Consider the following 18,043-nt stretch of genomic DNA (forward strand, 5'->3'; position numbering starts at 1 on the left):
GGGGGTATTCAGTCTCCCACAATATGCTCAGCTGGTACTTAAGTATTATTACATTTCTATCTATATATTATAATATTTCCCGGGGGGAAGAGGTCGTTATTATGGGGTATTTCTGTAATGTAATGTGTTGGTGGTTGATTGCACTTATGAGTGTGTGTGTTCGTGTGTGTGTGTGTTGCTTGATCCTCGTGATGTTTAGCTCAGCAATATCTTGACAGGAAATGGATGGCGCCGATAAGTCCAGAGTGTGGTTGGGGTAGTTGAGAGGAGGGGTGTGTGGGTCATATGACTGACTGATACTCACATGTGTATGGGACGTATACATGTTTCTCAGGGGACATATTATTCATAATAATGACTCCCAGGTCCTTTTCATTTTCTACTTTTTATTCCTTCCTCTCCCAATTTATATGATCCTGCTGGGGTTTGTTTTTTCCAAATTCCATTATACCACACTTTTTAGTATTGAACTCCATCTCCCACTTACTGCTCCATTCCCATACTTTATTGAGATCACTCTGCAGCGACTTACTATCTTCTACAGCGTTCACTTTTTTCAACAGTTTTGCATCATCCGCAAAGAAGCTCATATAACTTTCAATTCCTTCATCCATACCATTAATATATATAGCAAACATTATTGGGGCCAAAACTGTTCCTTGTGGAACACCACTAATCACTTCATCCCAATTAGAATGTTTGTCTCTTATCACCACTCTCATTTTTCTTTCTTGCAAAAAGTCTTCCATCCATTTCAGCAGTTTGCCCTGTACTTTCTAATTTCTTAAGCGACTTCTTATGTGACACCTTGTCAAAAGATTTTTTCAGGTCTAGAAATGCACAATCAGCCCATCCATCTCTTTCTTGTATTATATCTATTAGCCTTGAATAGAAACATATTAAGTTAGTGACACATGATAGTCCTTGTCTAAATCCAAATTGCCTTGGATTTAGTACTTTTTTTTCTAAATGCCTTACCCATATACTTTTGATCATTCTTTCACAAATTTTTGCTATCGTGCTTGTTAGAGACTGGTCTATAGTTTGTAGGGTCTTCTTTGTTTCCTCCTTTATATATAGGTACTATATTTGCTCTTTTCCAATCTTTTGGAACTTTTCCTTCTTTCAATGAACTGTTTATTAGACTATGTATTTTGTCTGCCAGTTCATTCCTGCATTCTCTCAACATCCAGTTTGCTATTTCATCTGGTCCATGCGATTTTCTGACATCAAGATTGTTCAAGTGTTTCATTATTTCATTCCTTGTTACTTCTATTTCTTTCATAGGGGGGACTTTCTCCTCCCATTCGATATCACTAGGTTGTATGTTCTCCCTTGTAAACACTGATTTAAAATGCTTGTTCATAATTTCTGCCATTTCTTTTTCCTCTGTGTATTCAACTCCTCCATGTCGTAGTTTCTCTAAATCTTGTTTCCTTTTCACTTTGTTATTTACCAATCTGTAAAATAGTTTTGGTTGGTCTTTACATTTTTCTATGACATCTTTTTCGTATATTCTTTTTTTTTTCTGTACACTTGTACATATTCATTTCTATAACTAGTACATATTTTCCATTTTGTCCAAGCTTTATCTCTTTTGTCTTTTAACTCCCTACAAATTTTGTTGTACCAACACTTTACATATTCTTTTTCTTGCTTTTGTCTTGGGACTTACTTTTCCACTCCTTTATAAATTCCTGTCAAAATATTCCATTTCTCTTCCACTGTTGTTTCCTCTTTGTATATTCTTTCCCAGTCTTCTTTTTGAAAGAATTTTCTTATTTTATAAAAAAAAATAATAATAATAAATCAATCTTCCTTTTCTATATTGTTAATTTCTTTTTATGTATTTTTCCTCATTTAGTTCCATTTCAACCAATATGTGGTCACTTTTACTTATAGGTGTCTTATATTCAATCTTTTCCACTATTTCAGGTTCTGATGTGATTATTAGGTCCAGTTTCGATGGTTCTTCTTCATTTCAATACTTAGTGTTATTTTGAATCCATTGCGTCATTGTATGGTCAATAATCATATCAAGTAGTACATTTCCCCATGAGTCGTCTCCACCCTTTACTGTCATCTCTTTCCAGCAGACTTCTTTACAATTAAAGTCACCCATTATAACTATTCTTCCTCCATCTTCCATTACCTTATTTAATGTTATCCTTGCGTCTTCTAACATACTTTTATGTTCTCTCTCTTCCCACGAGGCCGTTTTAGGAGGCACATAATTTATTAAAATCTTTCTGCTTTTCCTATCTTTGTCTTCCACTTCCATCATAATCTCTATTCTTTCCATATGTGACATTCCTCACCTTTATATCCTTCTTAGTCAGGAACATAACTCCACCCCCTTGTTTTGCCTCTCTGTTTCTAATCTAATAATTATATGCACCATGTCCTACACTGTTGGGTGGTAGTGGACCTTTCAATTTTGTCTCTACAATTCCCATTATGTCCGGTTCTTTTTCTTTCAGATAATCATTCAATTCATTCAATCCTCTTATTAAGCCATCTATATTTGTGTTAGACACTCTTAATTTTTTGCTACTTCCATTGTATTTTCTGTTTCCCTTTTATTTTTCTCTGTTATGTGCCATTTCCTCACTTTCATATTCACTACTCTCCAATAGAATTCCTCTGTTCTCATCTCGTTTTTTCCTTAGCTTCTTGTCTTTTTGTTTTCTCATCCTCTCTTTCCTCTTTATTAATTTCTCTTTTCATCCATACATTTTTATATTGTTCACTGTGCTAGTTTCCTTGTTTTTGCTAAGATGTTCTCTGCTGTCGTTTGTGACCTGAATTTAACCTTAATTGATCTGGTCTTATCTGTACTATATTTCCCGATCCCAAACATTTCTTCAATTTGTTTCCCTATTTCAGGTTCATCTTCCTGAGCTAATTTTAATATATTATTTACTTTACCTGAATTTAACTTTAATTGATCTGGTCTTATCTGTACTATATTTCCCGAGTCCATACATTTCTTAAATTTGTTTCCCTATTTCAGGTTCATCTTCCTGAGCTTATTTTAATATATTATTTACTTTTTCTTTTTCCTCCTTAATTCTTGTAGTCCTATTTAGATTATACTTCTCTTCCATCCCTAATGTAATAATGCATTTCTTTTTATCTGCTAAGTCTCTTACTATATTCTCCTTCTGTCTCATCACTTTAATAACTGTGTCTTCAGTTTGTTCTTTCATCTGCTGTTTCACTATATCATTAAATGCAATTTTGTTGTTCTCTTGGATTTTTTTCCAACCCTGTGCTTCTTTTGCTATGGACTCTTTATTCTCTTTACTATTCCTCTTTAATTCCTCATTCTCATATTTTACTTCTTTTAACTGTCTTTTTAATACTTCTGTTTCTTTAGTTAGTTTTTGGTTCACCTTCTCTAATGGGACCTTTCGCAGTCAGGCTCATAGATTCCTATTAGCGCTAGAATTTTCAATTGTCTCGGATTTCACGAGGCAAAGGGGTGACTTAGCTAATTTGGAAACCGATATTTAAAAAAGATACGACATAAATTGCTGCATAAATGTATCTAAAATTAAAAACATGACTCTTAATGTTATGATTCTTACTTACTGGTGTGTGATAAGGCTTTGTTAATCTAACTATAAGGTAAAACTAAAAATAGGTAATTATTTTTACTGAAGTATGAGCAGTAAAGATAACAGGATGTTGATTTCGTTTTGTGCATTTTATCTGAGAGTGCTGAAAAATAATGGATATCACTGTCACGTCCTGTATATGAAGATGATCAGTGAGATAAAAGATAACAGTGGTGGCGGGCGTACGAAGTGAGCTACGTTTATATATAGAATAGCCTCTTAGATCTGCTGGGAGCTATTTTCAAACAAATATGACTAATTTTACGTGTGCCTGGCAGACTGCACGTCAGATTCAAGAAAAAGTAGGAGAAAGACAAATGTTAATCGTACCGGAAAAATTAAGTCCTCGATGCAAAATTATATTTTCTATACATTACATGGATTTGCCTATTGCTTGATGCATTCAAATGAAAGTATATATCAGTATACGTCCATTGAAGTCGGTAGAAAATGACAAACTGCTTGGCTTGATACAATTATAGGCTGTTTTACGAATATCATCTGTAATTATAAATAGAGGCTCAAACAATGCTATATGCCGTTTGCAATCATGAAATTAATTGACTTAAATTTCAGACACAATAATGTACAACGATACACCTCTGTAAGCTTATAAAACTTGCCCAAAAAAAGTATTTATTTTCCGGCAAGAATTACAACATCTGGCGGTGTCTGGTATCAAATCGCTCACTGCGAAAGGTCCAATTCTTCCAATTTTTCAACTCTCTGCGTGATCTGCGTAAGTTGACCGAACCTATCCTCCCAATGTTTGACAATTTTCTCAATTTTTCTTTATAGGCTTGCTAATCGGGGGGAGGGGTTGGCTCCCCCTCCCCCTCATTAAATCCATGGAAATTATTATCTTCACCTTCCATTGTGCTGCTCTTACCTAATTTCTAATCTTTACATTTTTGTTAATCCCTTCTTCATCTCCAAAATTTTTGTTAATCCCTTCTTCATCTCCAAAATTTTTGTTAATCCCTTCTTCATCTCCAAATTCCTCCGGGCCGCGTTTGTTGATATGGCGTCTGCCTGCCTGGACCAAGTCCTCCCCTTCCTCATTTCCTTCCATTTCCCTCAGTAATCCCTCCCCTTCTCCTTTTACATCACCTTTCCACAACACCACGAGCTTTCGCCTTCCCTATAAATACAAAAAGGTACTTCCTTGACGTTGAGATCCACGAAAATGTCCCTTCTTTTTCGGAGCTCCAATCTTCGCTGTGAATCCGTCTACGTGTGTGTGTGCGTGTGTATTCACCTTGGTCTTGGTCTTTTGAATCACGTGTTGGACTCGTGATCGACAGCTATTTCCCTCCCGGAAAAGAGCTCAGAGCTCGTATGACCAATCTATGGGTAATGCACCTTACACACACACACACCCAACTCCCCGCCCACGAGAGTCAGAGTAACGACCCGAAGCGCAGCGATACCGAAATAATTTCGACACTGGGCAGGATTCGAACCAGGTACTGCGAGCACCACCGTGCTGGCAGTCCAGCGCTCTACCAACCGCGCCACCGAGTCGTGTGTGTGTGTGTGTGTGTGTGTGTGTGTGTGTGTGTGTATTTACCTAGTTGTATTTTACGGGAAGGGGAGCTATGCTCGTGGGGTCCCGTCTTCATATCTCATTTTATCTAAACTATTTTTAAATTCATGTATTGTTTTGGCACACACCACTTTCTCATCTAACTTGTTCCAACTGTCTATTACTCTGTGAGGAAAGCTGTTCTTTTTCAATTCTCTTCTATAGCTGTCTTTTTTTATTTTCTTTCCGTGTCCTCTTGTATTTCTGTCATCCCATTTTATCAGATTCTCTCTATCAGTAATTTCTATGCCTTTCATGATTCTGTAAATAGCTATCAAATCTCCTCTCTCTCTTCTTTGCTCTAGTGTCTGTAGTTCAAGTTTTTGTAGTCTCTCTTCATATGATAGTTTTGAGAGTGTTGGTGCCAGTTTTGTAATTGCTCTTTGTATTCTTTCAAGTTTTTTTATACATTTTTTTGTACTTGGTGACCATATCGTTGCTGCATATTCCAATCTTGGTCTTATCAGGGTGATTAGGATTTTCCTCACCATTTCTTCATCCAGGTATGTAAATGCCACTTTGATTGTTCTTATTAAATTATAAGTTTCTCCAAAAATCTTATTTATATGTTTCTCAGGTGACATATTATTCATAACAATGACTCCCAGGTCCTTCTCATTTTTCTACTTTTTTTATTCCTTCTTCTCCCAAATTATATGATCCTGTTATTCTGTTTTTGCTTTTTCCAAATTCCATTATACTACACTTTTTTGTATTGAACTCCATCTCCCACTTCCTACTCCATTCCTGTACTTTATTTAGATCTCTCTGTAGTGATTCACAATCTTCTTCAGTTTTCACTCTTTTCAGTAGTTTTGCATCGTCTGCAAAGAAGCTCATATAGCTTTCAATTCCTTCATCCATATCATTAATATATATAGCAAACATTATTGGGGCCAGAACTGTTCCCTGCGGGACACCGCTTATTACTTCATTCCATTTTGAGTGCTGGTTTCTTATCACTACTCTCATTTTTCTTTCTTGCAAAAAGTCTTCCATCCAATTTAGTAATTTACCTTGTATTCCTCCTTCAGATTCTAGTTTCTTAAGCAACTTCTTATGTGGTACTTTGTCAAAAGCCTGTTTTAGGTCTAGAAATGCACAATCAGCCCATCCATCTCTTTCTTGTATTATATCTATTAGCCTTAAATAGAAACATATTAAATTGGTGACGCATGATCGTCCTTGTCTGAATCCAAATTGCCTTGGATTTAGTACGTTGTTTTTTTCCAAGTATTTTACCCATCTACTTTTGATAATTCTTTCACAAATTTTTGCTATTGTACTTGTTAGAGAGACTGGTCTATAGTTGGTAGGTTCTTCTTTATTTCCTCCTTTATATATAGGTACTATATTTGCTTTTTTCCAATCTTCTGGAACTTTTCCTTCTTTTAAGGAACTGCTTATTATGCTATGTATTTTGTCTGCCAGTTCATTCCTGCATTCTTTCAGAATCCAGTTTGCTATTTCATCTGGTCCATGCGATTTTCTGACATCAAGATTACTCAAGTGTATCAATATTTCATTCTTTGATACTTCTATTTCTTCTATAGGGGGGACTTTCTCTTTCCATTCAATCTCTTCAGGTTGTATGTTCTCCCTTGTAAACACTGATTTAAAATGTTTGTTCATAATTTCCGCCATTTCCATTTCCTCAGTGTATTCAACTCCCCCTTGTCTTAATTTCTCCAAGTCTTGTTTGTTTTTCAGTTTATTGTTTACAAATCTGTAGAATAGTTTTGGTTGATATTTTCATTTTTCTATGACGTCTTTTTCATATTTTTTTCCTCTCTGCACGTTTGTACATGTTCATTTCTATAACCGGTATATATTTTCCATTTTTCAGGTCTTCTGTCTTTTTTCCATCTGGTCCAGGCTTTGTCTCTTTTGTCTTAACTCCCTACAACTTTTGTTGTACCAGCATTTTACATATTCTTTTTCTTGCTTTTGTCTTGGGACATACTTTTCCACTCCTTTTTTGTAAATTTTTGTCAAAATATTCCATTTCTCTTCCACTGCTGTTTCTTCTTTGTATATTTCTTTCCAGTTTTCTTGTTGAAAGAATTCTCTTATTTTATCAAAGTTTGTTTTTTCATACATCATTCTTCCTTTTCTATATTGTTCATTTCTTTTCATATATTTTTCTTCATTAAGTTCCAGTTCAATCAATATGTGGTCACTTTTACCTATTGGTGTTTTATATTCAATCTTGTCCACTATTCTAGGTTCAGATGTAATTAATAAGTCTAGTCTCGATGGTTCTTCTTCATTTCTATACCTAGTGTTCTCCTGTATCCATTGTGTCATTGTGTGGTCAATAATCATCTCAAGTAGAGCGTTTCCCCATGAGTCGTCTCCACCCTTTACTGTCATTTCTTCCCAGCAGATTTCTTTGCAATTAAAGTCGCCCATCATAACTATTCTTCCTCCATCTTCCATTATTTTATTTAATGTTATCTTTGTGTCCTCTAACATACTTTTATGTTCACTCTCCTCCCATGAGGCTGTTTTTGGAGGCACATAATTTATCACAAATTTTCTGCTCTTCTTATCTCTGTCTTCCACTTCTATCATAATCATCTCTACTGTATTCTTTCCATATATGACACACTTCACGTTTATATCCTTCTTAGTCAGGAACATAACTCCACCCCCTTGCTTTTTCTCTCTGTTTCTAATCCAATAATTGTATACATCATGTCCTACACTGTTGGGTGGTAGTGGGCCTTTTAATTTTGTTTCTACAATTCCCATTATGTCCGGTTCTTTTTCCTTCAAATAATCATTCAGCTCATTCAATCCTCTTATTAATCCATCTATATTTGTGTAAGACACTCTTAGTTTTCTGCCACTTCCATTGTGTTCTCTGTTTCCCTTATGTTTTTCTTTTGTATGTCGAACTTCCTTAGTTTCATGTTCACTACTCTCCAATAGAATCTCTCTTTCTCTGACTCCGTTCTGTTCTCGTTTTTTGCCTTAGCTTCCAGTCTTTTCTGCTTTTCTTCCTCTCTTTCCTCTTTATTCATTTCCCTTTTTATCCATATCTTTTTATATTGTTCACTTGTTGCTAGTTTCCCTGTTTTGGATAAGATATTCTCTGCCGTTGTTTGTGACTTGAATTTAATCTTAATTGGTCTGGTCTTGTCTGTGCTATACTTTCCGAGTCTAAATTTCTCTTCGATTTGTTTCATAATTTCTGGTTCATCTTCCTGAACTGATTCTAGTAATTGGCTTACTTTTTCATTTTCCTCTTTGATTCTTGTGGTTCTATCTGGGTTGTGTTTCTCTTTCATTCCTAATATAATTATACATTTCTTCTTGTCTGCTAAATCTCTTACTATATTCTCCTTTTGTCTCATCACTTTAATAACTGAGTCTTCAGTATATTCTTTCAATTGCTGTTTGACTATGTCAGTGAATGAAACCTTATTTCCTTCTTGGGTTGTTTTCCAATTTTTAGCTTCTTTAGCTATTGTCTCTCTGTTTTCTTTACTATTCTTCTTCAATTCCTCATTCTCCACCTTTACATCTCTTAACTGTCTTTTTAGGTCTTCTATTTCATCAGTTAAGTTTTTATTCGCCTTTTCTAGTTCTTCCAATCTTTCAACCCTTTGTAAAATGGTGTTCATATGACCTAACCTACTCTCCAAGTCCTCGATCACCTTATCAACCTTCTCCTCTAGTCTTGTCAGTCGGGGGGGGGGGGTTGTGTCCCCCCACCCTCTTTAAATCCCTTGAAAATATTCTCATCACTTTCTACTGTATTGTTCCTATCTATACTTCTAATCTTTACATTCTTATTAGACATTTCGTCGTCTTCCAGTTGGGCTTGCGGTCGTTTGTTTACTTTTCGGCGGTCTGCTTGGGCCAAGTCCTCTACTTCCTCATTTCCTTCCATTTCCCCAGCAATCCCTCCCCTTCTCCTCTTTCCTTACTTTCCCACTACCCCACGAGCAATTTCCCCCCCACCCTGTAAATACAAAAAGGCACTTCTCTTTGCGTTGGGATCCACAATCGGCACTTATCGGCTGAAAGAAACCTGTACAGCGAAGCTATAGCGATAATCCCATACCACACTCCTGGTCATATGGCCATTTCCCGAAGGTTGAGTGTGGTTTGAATTTTCCGCCAAAATCATCGGAAATTTAAAATTCCCGGCTCTGTGCAGGCATGCGCATTGTCGACCCCACCTCCCCCTCCCTATCCCCTCCCTTCTTACCCGGCTAGCTCGAGCCGGGCGTCGCGTCCCTTAGATCGCGGAAACGGGACCGAATGGTTAACTCGCTGCCCACATGGGAGCAGGCGGTCCCGTTTCCTGCTGGTTAATCGTCTGTTAGTTTTATCGCTTTCCGCTTGGCTGCTGGTTTGTCTCATTCTTCGACTTTGATTTTATACGAGCACAATCCGTCCCCGTCTTCGAGCCGTCCCTGGTAAACAACCCGGGTCCTCTCGGAGGACAGGGGACGTGTCTTATGGTACGGAGTGTGGCGCCCCCCAGGGTCATCAGGCCTCTCGGCAGCGCCATACCTCTGACCATCATCGGTCCTCTATTGCCTCACGGTTTGTATCAGGCCCTAGGCGTAGACTTTGACCATATACGATCGCAATCCGTCCCCGTCTTCAGGCCGTCCGTGGTAAGAACCCGGGCCTCTCGGAAGACAGGGGGACGTGTCTTATGGTACGGAGGGTGGCGCCCCCCAGGGTCATCAGGCCTCTCGGCAGCGCCATACCTCTGACCATCATCGGTCCTCTATTGCCTCACGGTTTGTATCAGGCCCTAGGCGTAGACTTTGACCATATACGATCGCAATACGTCCGTCTCCAGGCCGTCCGTGGTAAGAACCCGGGCCTCTTTGAAGACAGGGGGACGTGTCTTATGGTACGGAGTGTGGCGCCCCCCAGGGTCATCAGGCCTCTCGGCAGCGCCATACCTCCGACCATCATCGGTCCTCTATTGCCTCACGGTTTGTATCAGGCCCTAGGCGTAGACTTTGACCATATACGATCGCAATTCGTCCCCGTCTCCAGGCCGTCCGTGGTAAGAACCCGGGCCTCTTTGAAGACAGGGGGACGTGTCTTATGGTACGGAGTGTGGCGCCCCCCAGGGTCATCAGGCCTCTCGGCAGCCCCAAACCTCCGGTCATCAATGGTCCTCTAACAGCCTCATAGCTTGCTTCGTCAGGCCCTAGGCGTAGACTTTGACCTTATACGATCGTAATCCGTTCCCCATACGTCTTCGGGTCGTCCGCGGTAAGAACCCGGGCCTCTCGGAAGAGAGGGGGACGTGTCCTATGGTACGGAGGGGGTGCCCCCGAGGGTCATCAGGCCTCTCGGCAGCCCCATACATCCGACCAATAATGGTCCTCTAACGCCTTAATGGCTCCCTTTGTGAGGCCCTAGGCGTAGACTTTGACCTTTTCCACTCGTAATCCGTTCCCCATACGTCTTCGAGTCGTCCGTGGTAAGAATCCGGGCCTCTCGGAGGACAAGGGGACGTGTCCTATGATACGGAGGGTGACGCCCCGAGGGTCATCAGGCCTCGGCAGCCCCATACCTTCGATCAATAATGGTCCTTTCACGCCTTATAACTTTCTTTGTCAGGCCCTAGGCGTAGACTTTGACCTTTTCCACTCGTACTCCGTTCCCCATACGTCCTCAAGTCGTCCGTGGTAAGAACCCGGGCCTCTTGGAGGACAAGGGGACGTGTCTTATGATACGGAGGGTGGCTCCCCGAGGATCCTCAGGCCTCGGCAGCCCCATACCTCCGAGCTTCAATGGTCTTCTAACGCCTCACGGCACCACCCTCCTTCCAGGTTTCTCAAGCAAAAAAAAAAAAAAAAAAAAAAAAAAAAAATCACCACCCAGCCCTTCTCATGAGCCACAGCCAACCTCTTATCAACTTCACTTGGCTTGAGTTTAAAGATGACTTACCTGATGTTCCACCCTCAAGTAAAACACAAAAGAACTTTAGACTTAGGGAGTCTAGTGTTAGTTAAAATGAGTATAAATTAGTTCAAAGAAACTACAATCATTTAGTGTAATGAGAAGAGGAGAATCAGTTTTAAATAGTACAGTTTAAGTTGGCGCAAAGTGCTAGGTATTACATAAATAAAATGCCTTGACCTTGAAAAAAAAAAAACACAGGTCGAAATGGACATGACTTCTCCTATTCAACTTAAGCTAATATATAGTCATGATGGTCAAGAATTTTACCATGTTGAAATTAATTTCAACGCTCACTGTAACTCAGATCGAAATGACCATGACTTTTCCTATTCAACTTAAGCTAATCTATAGTCATGATGGTCAAGAACTTTACCATGTTAAAATTAATTTCAACGCTCACTGTGACTCAGGTCGAAATGACCATGACTTTTCCTATTCAACTTAATTTAATCTACAGTCATGATGGTCGAGAATTTTACCATGTTAAAATTAATTTCGACGCTCACTGTGACTTAGGTCGAAATGAACATGACTTTTCCTATTCAACTTAAGCTAATCTGTAGTCATGATGGTCAAGAATTTTACCATGTTAAACTAATTCAACGCCCACTGTGACTCAGGTCAACATGAACATGACTTTTCCTATTCAACTTAATTTAATCTACAGTCATGATGGTCGAGAATTTTACCATGTTAAAATTAATTTCGACGCTCACTGTGACTTAGGTCGAAATGAACATGACTTTTCCTATTCAACTTAAGCTAATCTGTAGTCATGATGGTCAAGAATTTTACCATGTTAAACTAATTCAACGCCCACTGTGACTCAGGTCAACATGAACATGACTTTTCCTATTCAACTTAATTTAATCTACAGTCATGATGGTCAAGAATTTTACCATGTTAAAATTAATTTCGACGCTCACTGTGACTTAGGTCGAAATGAACATGACTTTTCCTATTCAACTTAATTTAATCTACAGTCATGATGGTCCAGAATTTTACCATGTCAAAATGTATTTCAACGCTCACTGTGACTCAGTGATGTCACGGTATGATAAGATGACGTCATTGTGATCAATTGACGTCACCATGTAGTCCTATGACGTCAATTTGTGTCCCTGTGGCGTCACGAGACGATCCTATGGCGCCATGATCAATCCGGTGACGTCACAGTATAATCACATGATGTCACTAGGTATTAAACATATAGAAGTCCGCTTGTGGGTGATGAGACGTCACAAATTGCCATAGCACACTATTGGATGAAGACGCTCGCCACGGGCTTCGAGGACTTCCCGCGGGAAGACTTGGGGTGAGTTGGATACATACCGAGGGTCCAGGCCCGTCTTCGTGGGAGACGCTCAGGGAACGTCTTCACCCAGGACGAAGCCTCTTGACTAACGCCCACGGACGAGGTCGCTCGGAAACGAACTTGGCCTCGCATACTCCCTTTCGGTTTCTCGCTTACCCCGAGGATCTTCACGAAACTAGTGAGAGTGGTAGGCGTACGTTGGACGGAAGCAAGCGTCTCCACACTCATGTTCCTAGACGGCTAGTTGATGCATTTGCCCACCGGGGAGGGTTCATCGGCCGACATCTCAGTGGCTCTGAGTGTGTTGGCGGACGTGGAGTTCGGGGTGGACTGGGACGGGTCTGCCCTTGCTCCCACACAGAGACTTTATTGGCTCGGGATTGATTGGGACACAGTCAGCGTCCTTCGGGTGCTCCCCTGCGCCAAAAGAGCGTGCTTCTCTCACACGTCCTCCCTCCTTCGGTGGCGGGGGGGGGGGGCCTCAACTTCGCGACCCCGGCCCTTCCACTGAGCCGCTTGGGGCGCCGACGGCTGGTACGGGAGGTCGACAGGAGCATACTGCTTCTCCCGCGTGACCTGCCCGGGCCGATACCCTCAGCACTCCACAGGTTGTTGCGTCCCTGGCTTCGGTCGGGGGCCCCTACGCCGGTCGCTCTATCCAGGTTTCAAGAGATCTACGTAGTGTAGCAACTACGCCCACAAGTGTTCGAGTCGTTCTCCCTTCGCTACGGCACCCCAGAGGTGGACCTGTTTGCCTCCCCAAACACGACCCAGCTCCCCCTTTACCTCACCTGCATCCAAAGGACACGCACAGGAGGCCCAGACGCCTTCACGGAGGACTGGAACAGCTGGAGGTACGTATTCATTTTCCTCCTCCAGCGACACTAGTCCTCCTGAAGGTGATGCAGACCCTCAGATCCTTCAAGGGTCAGGTCCTCCTGATAGCTCCCTACTGGCCAACCCAGCCGTGGTTCGGGGAGCTAATGAGATGGGGCCCTTCTCCCCTTCTACTGGGGTCAGCCTGCCTAACCAACAGCCTTACCGCGCCTCTCCAAGCGTCACTCCAACTTGATCATTGGAGTTTCTACGGGGAGCTCTCAGCCAACTCTTCTCTACAGAGGCAGCAGACAAGATGCTCAGAGCTCACCTTCCGTCCTCAGTGCGGCAGTGTGGGTCCTGCTGACGGAGATTCCGGAACTGCCTTCGGAGACGCGCGATGGTGACCATCTCCGCCAGCATGGTCCCGGACTTCCTGACTTGGCTGGCTACCTCCACCAACAGGGCACCGGCGACTATCTTGCCTCATTATACAGCCCTCACTGATCCGCTACGCTTTGGCATGAACATCCGAGTGCCACAGAGGGCGTGAACCCTCCTAATGAAGGGGACCAGCGCCTCGAGAGAGCCGAGACATCAACCGGTCCTGGCCTGGTCCTTGCATCGTGTTCTGCAGTACCTGGCGTTCGAAAGGGCCATTATGGAGGAAGAACACTTCCCTCGACGCGTCGCCTTTCTGCTCGCCTTGACTACGGACTACAGGGCTTCACAGCTGGCGGCAATCACCCGCCACCCGTCCGTCTCCAAACTGGAGGAGGACAGCTCGGCCCTAACCCTCTCTCCATCACCAACATTCCTGGCCAGGAACGGCCGAGCGGACGACATGATCGGCCCTCTCAGAATACAATCCTTCCGGGAGGGAGGACGCCCACATCCACTGCGCCCGGTCCGTGCGTTCGAAGACTACGTGGACCACACGGAAGAGATTTCTGAGGATCATATCTTCTACAACTCGAAATTTAGGATTCCCCTAACCCCGAGGTCCCGGGCGCACCTGCCCTTCCGTTTTTTGGGAGAGAGCCGACCCGGGCCATGCCCCGCACGCCCACAGCATCAGGGACTTTGTGGCATCGCTGGAGTTTCTCCGCACCCACTCTGTGGAGCGGGTGCGGGACCTAGGGACTGGACATCGACGACTCCCTTGGGGACACGGTGTCTCTACCACTCGGTCGCCCCTGTCCCATGTGTCGCCATGGAAACGGCTCCACCCCTCTCATCTCAAAAAAGTGGAGGGGGCAAAGGGCGACCGAGGAGTGGGGAGGGGCCAGGAACCGTTGAACAGGATACAAATTTCGTATAATTTACGCATTGTGTGAACAGTGCAATGTTGTGCATGTCACATTCTTCGGCGTGGGTACTTGACGTTTCTGTCTCCCCTCTACTGAGTGATAAAATGAATAAGTCTCCCATAGGAAAGACACACGTAATAACGGTTTGATTCAGGCTTCACCTCTCCTCCCACCTGTCCTCGTCTCATGCATAGCTTCGCTGTGCAGGTTTCTTTCAGCCGATAATATTTCTTTGTCGCGGCTCGTGCCGCTTAAATTCTTCTTATCGGCTTAAGAAACCTGCACAGATTTAGGGTCCCTCCCTCCTCCCACAGGCGAAGCCTTCATTTCTCATTGAAGTGACGCGACGCCCGGCTCGAGCTAGCCGGGTAAGAAGGGAGGGGATAGGGAGGGGGAGGTGGGGTCGACAATGCGCATGCCTGCACAGAGCCGGGAATTTTAAATTTCCGATGATTTTGGCGGAAAATTCAAACCACACTCAACCTTCGGGAAATGGCCATATGACCAGGAGTGTGGTATAGGATTATCGCTATAGCTTCGCTGTGCAGGTTTCTTAAGCCGATAAGAAGAATTTAAGCGGCACGAGCCGCGACAAAGAAATATTTTCTTCAGAACGTTCTTCAAGCCGTCCGTTCGTTGAAAGTGTGTGTGTGTGTGTGTGTGTGTGTGTGTGTGTGTGTTAGCACCTAATCAGTATGATCGAGCTGATTACACTGATTTAAGACTTCATTCACAACCACAGCCAACCCAACATACCAAAGCTTCACATGTGCTTCTCACTATACACAGGGCAGCGTGTCCCCAGACAGGCGTGTTAACACACACACGCATATATATATATTTATATGTATATATATATATATATATATATATATATATATATATATATATATATATATATAATATACAGTATATATATATATATATATATATATATATATATATATATATATATATACATATATATATATATATATATACACTCTTACAAGGGAGGTAGCCGGAATCACAGGCATAAATCCACTCCCACCCATTTAATCTCCACACACTTCACTCCCACTCATCACCCCTCCCTTCCTCTACAAAAGAAACTTGCGCGTACGATAAAAAATAAATAAATAAATAAATAAATAAATAAATGATGATGATGATGATGATGATGATGATGATGATGATGATGATGATGATGATGATGATGATGATGATATTAATAATAATTATAATAATAATAATAATAATAATAATAATAATAATAATAATAATAATAATAATAATAATAATAATAATAATAATAATAATAATAATAATAATAATAATAATAATAATAATAATAATAATAATGGTGATACTAATAATAGTAATAATAATGGTAATAATAATAACTAATAATGGCAATAATAACAATAATAATAATAATAATAACAATAATAATAATAATTCAAACCAAAACGTATGCTGAAGAGGTGTTACGATCAACGAAGTAGTTGAAACCTTAGAACTACAATTAGGATAGTGAAAACAAAAAATAGCATATACAAAGATAAATACCATGAAGGACACTCATGGTTGGCGGGAAATGAATACCAGTCACTGAAACTGTTTCTAGCGAAAATCCGCTGGAGACGTAAACACTACACTTTTTCGCCAACACCTTAGCCAGACGATCACTATAGCCAACAATTTGCCATTTAACCCCTAAATGCATAGCAGTGTTTATGCAAAACAACACTAGGCGTACATCTTACCTCTGTTTTATGTTCCGTCCTTTGAGATACAAAATAATAATCCCTCCGATAATAAGGGCTACTCCAAGCTGTAGTTCCTTCGAATCTTTCCATGATATTTTATCCATGATGATGATATCTGAAACGTATGTATCATAAATGCAATTCGTTTTCTTAAAATAAATCCATCTATTCATAGCACATAAAATTGCTAGAATGTCAAAAATATGGGGATGAGATATCAGATTACTCGTACCTTTAACCGTTTTACAACGCAGTACTAACAACGATACTGCTTCTGTCCCACTGAGCTCGGCGTTGATGCTTGACTGAACAGGGGACGGTGGGACTGAGACATCGCTGTATTTGTCTTTAGCTATCGCCGTATCTGTTTCAAATAACTGATAAGCGTTTTTTTTTTTTTTTGGCAAAAATATTTAAAAGAAAAATGTAATGGTGGACTGCAAGAATATATTTTTTTAGAAAATGTGAAAAATAAATAAATCAAGAAAAATACATTGGCCAAGTTCGTAAGACAATAAGAATGAGCGAAAATAAATGAAAATGTGTATTGGAATACAAGTGAATGTTAGAGAGAAATTTACGGTCTATTATCTATATGTTCCTATTTTCAATTAAGTTACTTGCTACAATCATGCATAACCAGTATTATGCGTTGTTTTTCGTTTATTTCCACATCAACGTTTCATGTGCATTGCATTGTGCGTACAATTTCCATGTTACAACAGGCAGTAGATATTTGGTTTAGATTGTTTATATTTGTCGTATGTTTATCAAGTGCATTAGTCCTGACACATGTTGTCAGATTCATGTAAGCACAAGTGTGTTTGCTTCTTTTACAAAGTAGTGCATATGCTTGATGCTTGTGCATTTGGGAGGTGGAGGTGAGGGGGGGATTGACGTCATAGAGCATACAAAGACGCCATCTTTGCATTCCTACCTCCCACTGCATTCTTCACAGTCGCGCACTTTCTGTACCCCATTATGATTCTCCTTGCCTTCCCCTCGCAAATTTCCATCACCACATTTACTGTGTATTTATTCATATATGATAATTACTGATATCCTTACCTATAGATTCCTATATCATAATGGATCCTATTATACCAAACAGTTTTATCTGAATAAAATTGCTTGGCACCCACTACTTGTCAATTATATCATGTCTGTAGATCCTTGTGGAAAATGTGGACTACCGCTGGCAACATCGAGAGTCCCGTTTCGTTTAAATCTCATCACGTCTTTATGACTTGAAACCATAAGAGGTTTTTACCACAGAGTGCAGAATTCGAATTAATTATCTTTTAATGTTGTCATACTAGCACTGCATCTGTAAAAAGGTTCGTACCAAACTGTTCATTTTCCAATCACGTCTAATTATGTTAAGTCTCTTAGAGACTCATTCGAACTAGCACTTCTCTATGAAGTACATCCACACTCTATTTTCCACCAAGCCTGCTCCCCGATATATTCGCTCTGTCAGGTCTTGTTTATCTTCCTGAAGTTCTGGTACCCGAGCCAAATCTGCTCTGCCAGGGAATGTTCTCTATAACTCGCCTGTGCTTGTTGGCACAATAGGAGGAGGGAGACCACTTGTTCTATAACTAGCGTACTTAGGCTAACTAGAGGACTACCATTCACTGCCAGATAAATGGACCAAACGTTACTCGTTTGCGGCAATTAGCACCGGCGCCCCCCATATTTTC

At 41.0% G+C, this 18,043-nt stretch overlaps 1 protein-coding gene across 1 annotated transcript in view; it reads right to left on the bottom strand.

The window, feature by feature from the left end:
* Window positions 1–17,703, bottom strand: part of LOC143027049 (thiol S-methyltransferase TMT1A-like) — a 40,691-nt gene extending 22,988 nt beyond the window's left edge. Inside the window, exons 1-3 of the mRNA XM_076187933.1 lie at window positions 17,686–17,703; window positions 16,573–16,704; window positions 16,338–16,455 (exon numbers count right to left, since the gene is read on the bottom strand). Coding sequence (XP_076044048.1) covers window positions 16,338–16,444 — 107 coding nt within the window. The 5' untranslated portion in view covers window positions 16,445–16,455; window positions 16,573–16,704; window positions 17,686–17,703. The remainder of the gene's footprint in view (window positions 1–16,337; window positions 16,456–16,572; window positions 16,705–17,685) is intronic.
* Window positions 17,704–18,043: the final 340 nt, after the last annotated feature.

The sequence above is a fragment of the Oratosquilla oratoria genome, chromosome 7 (genome assembly GCF_046742065.1).
Source record: "Oratosquilla oratoria isolate Oo_2021 chromosome 7, ASM4674206v1, whole genome shotgun sequence".
Taxonomy (NCBI): Eukaryota; Metazoa; Arthropoda; class Malacostraca; order Stomatopoda; family Squillidae; genus Oratosquilla; species Oratosquilla oratoria.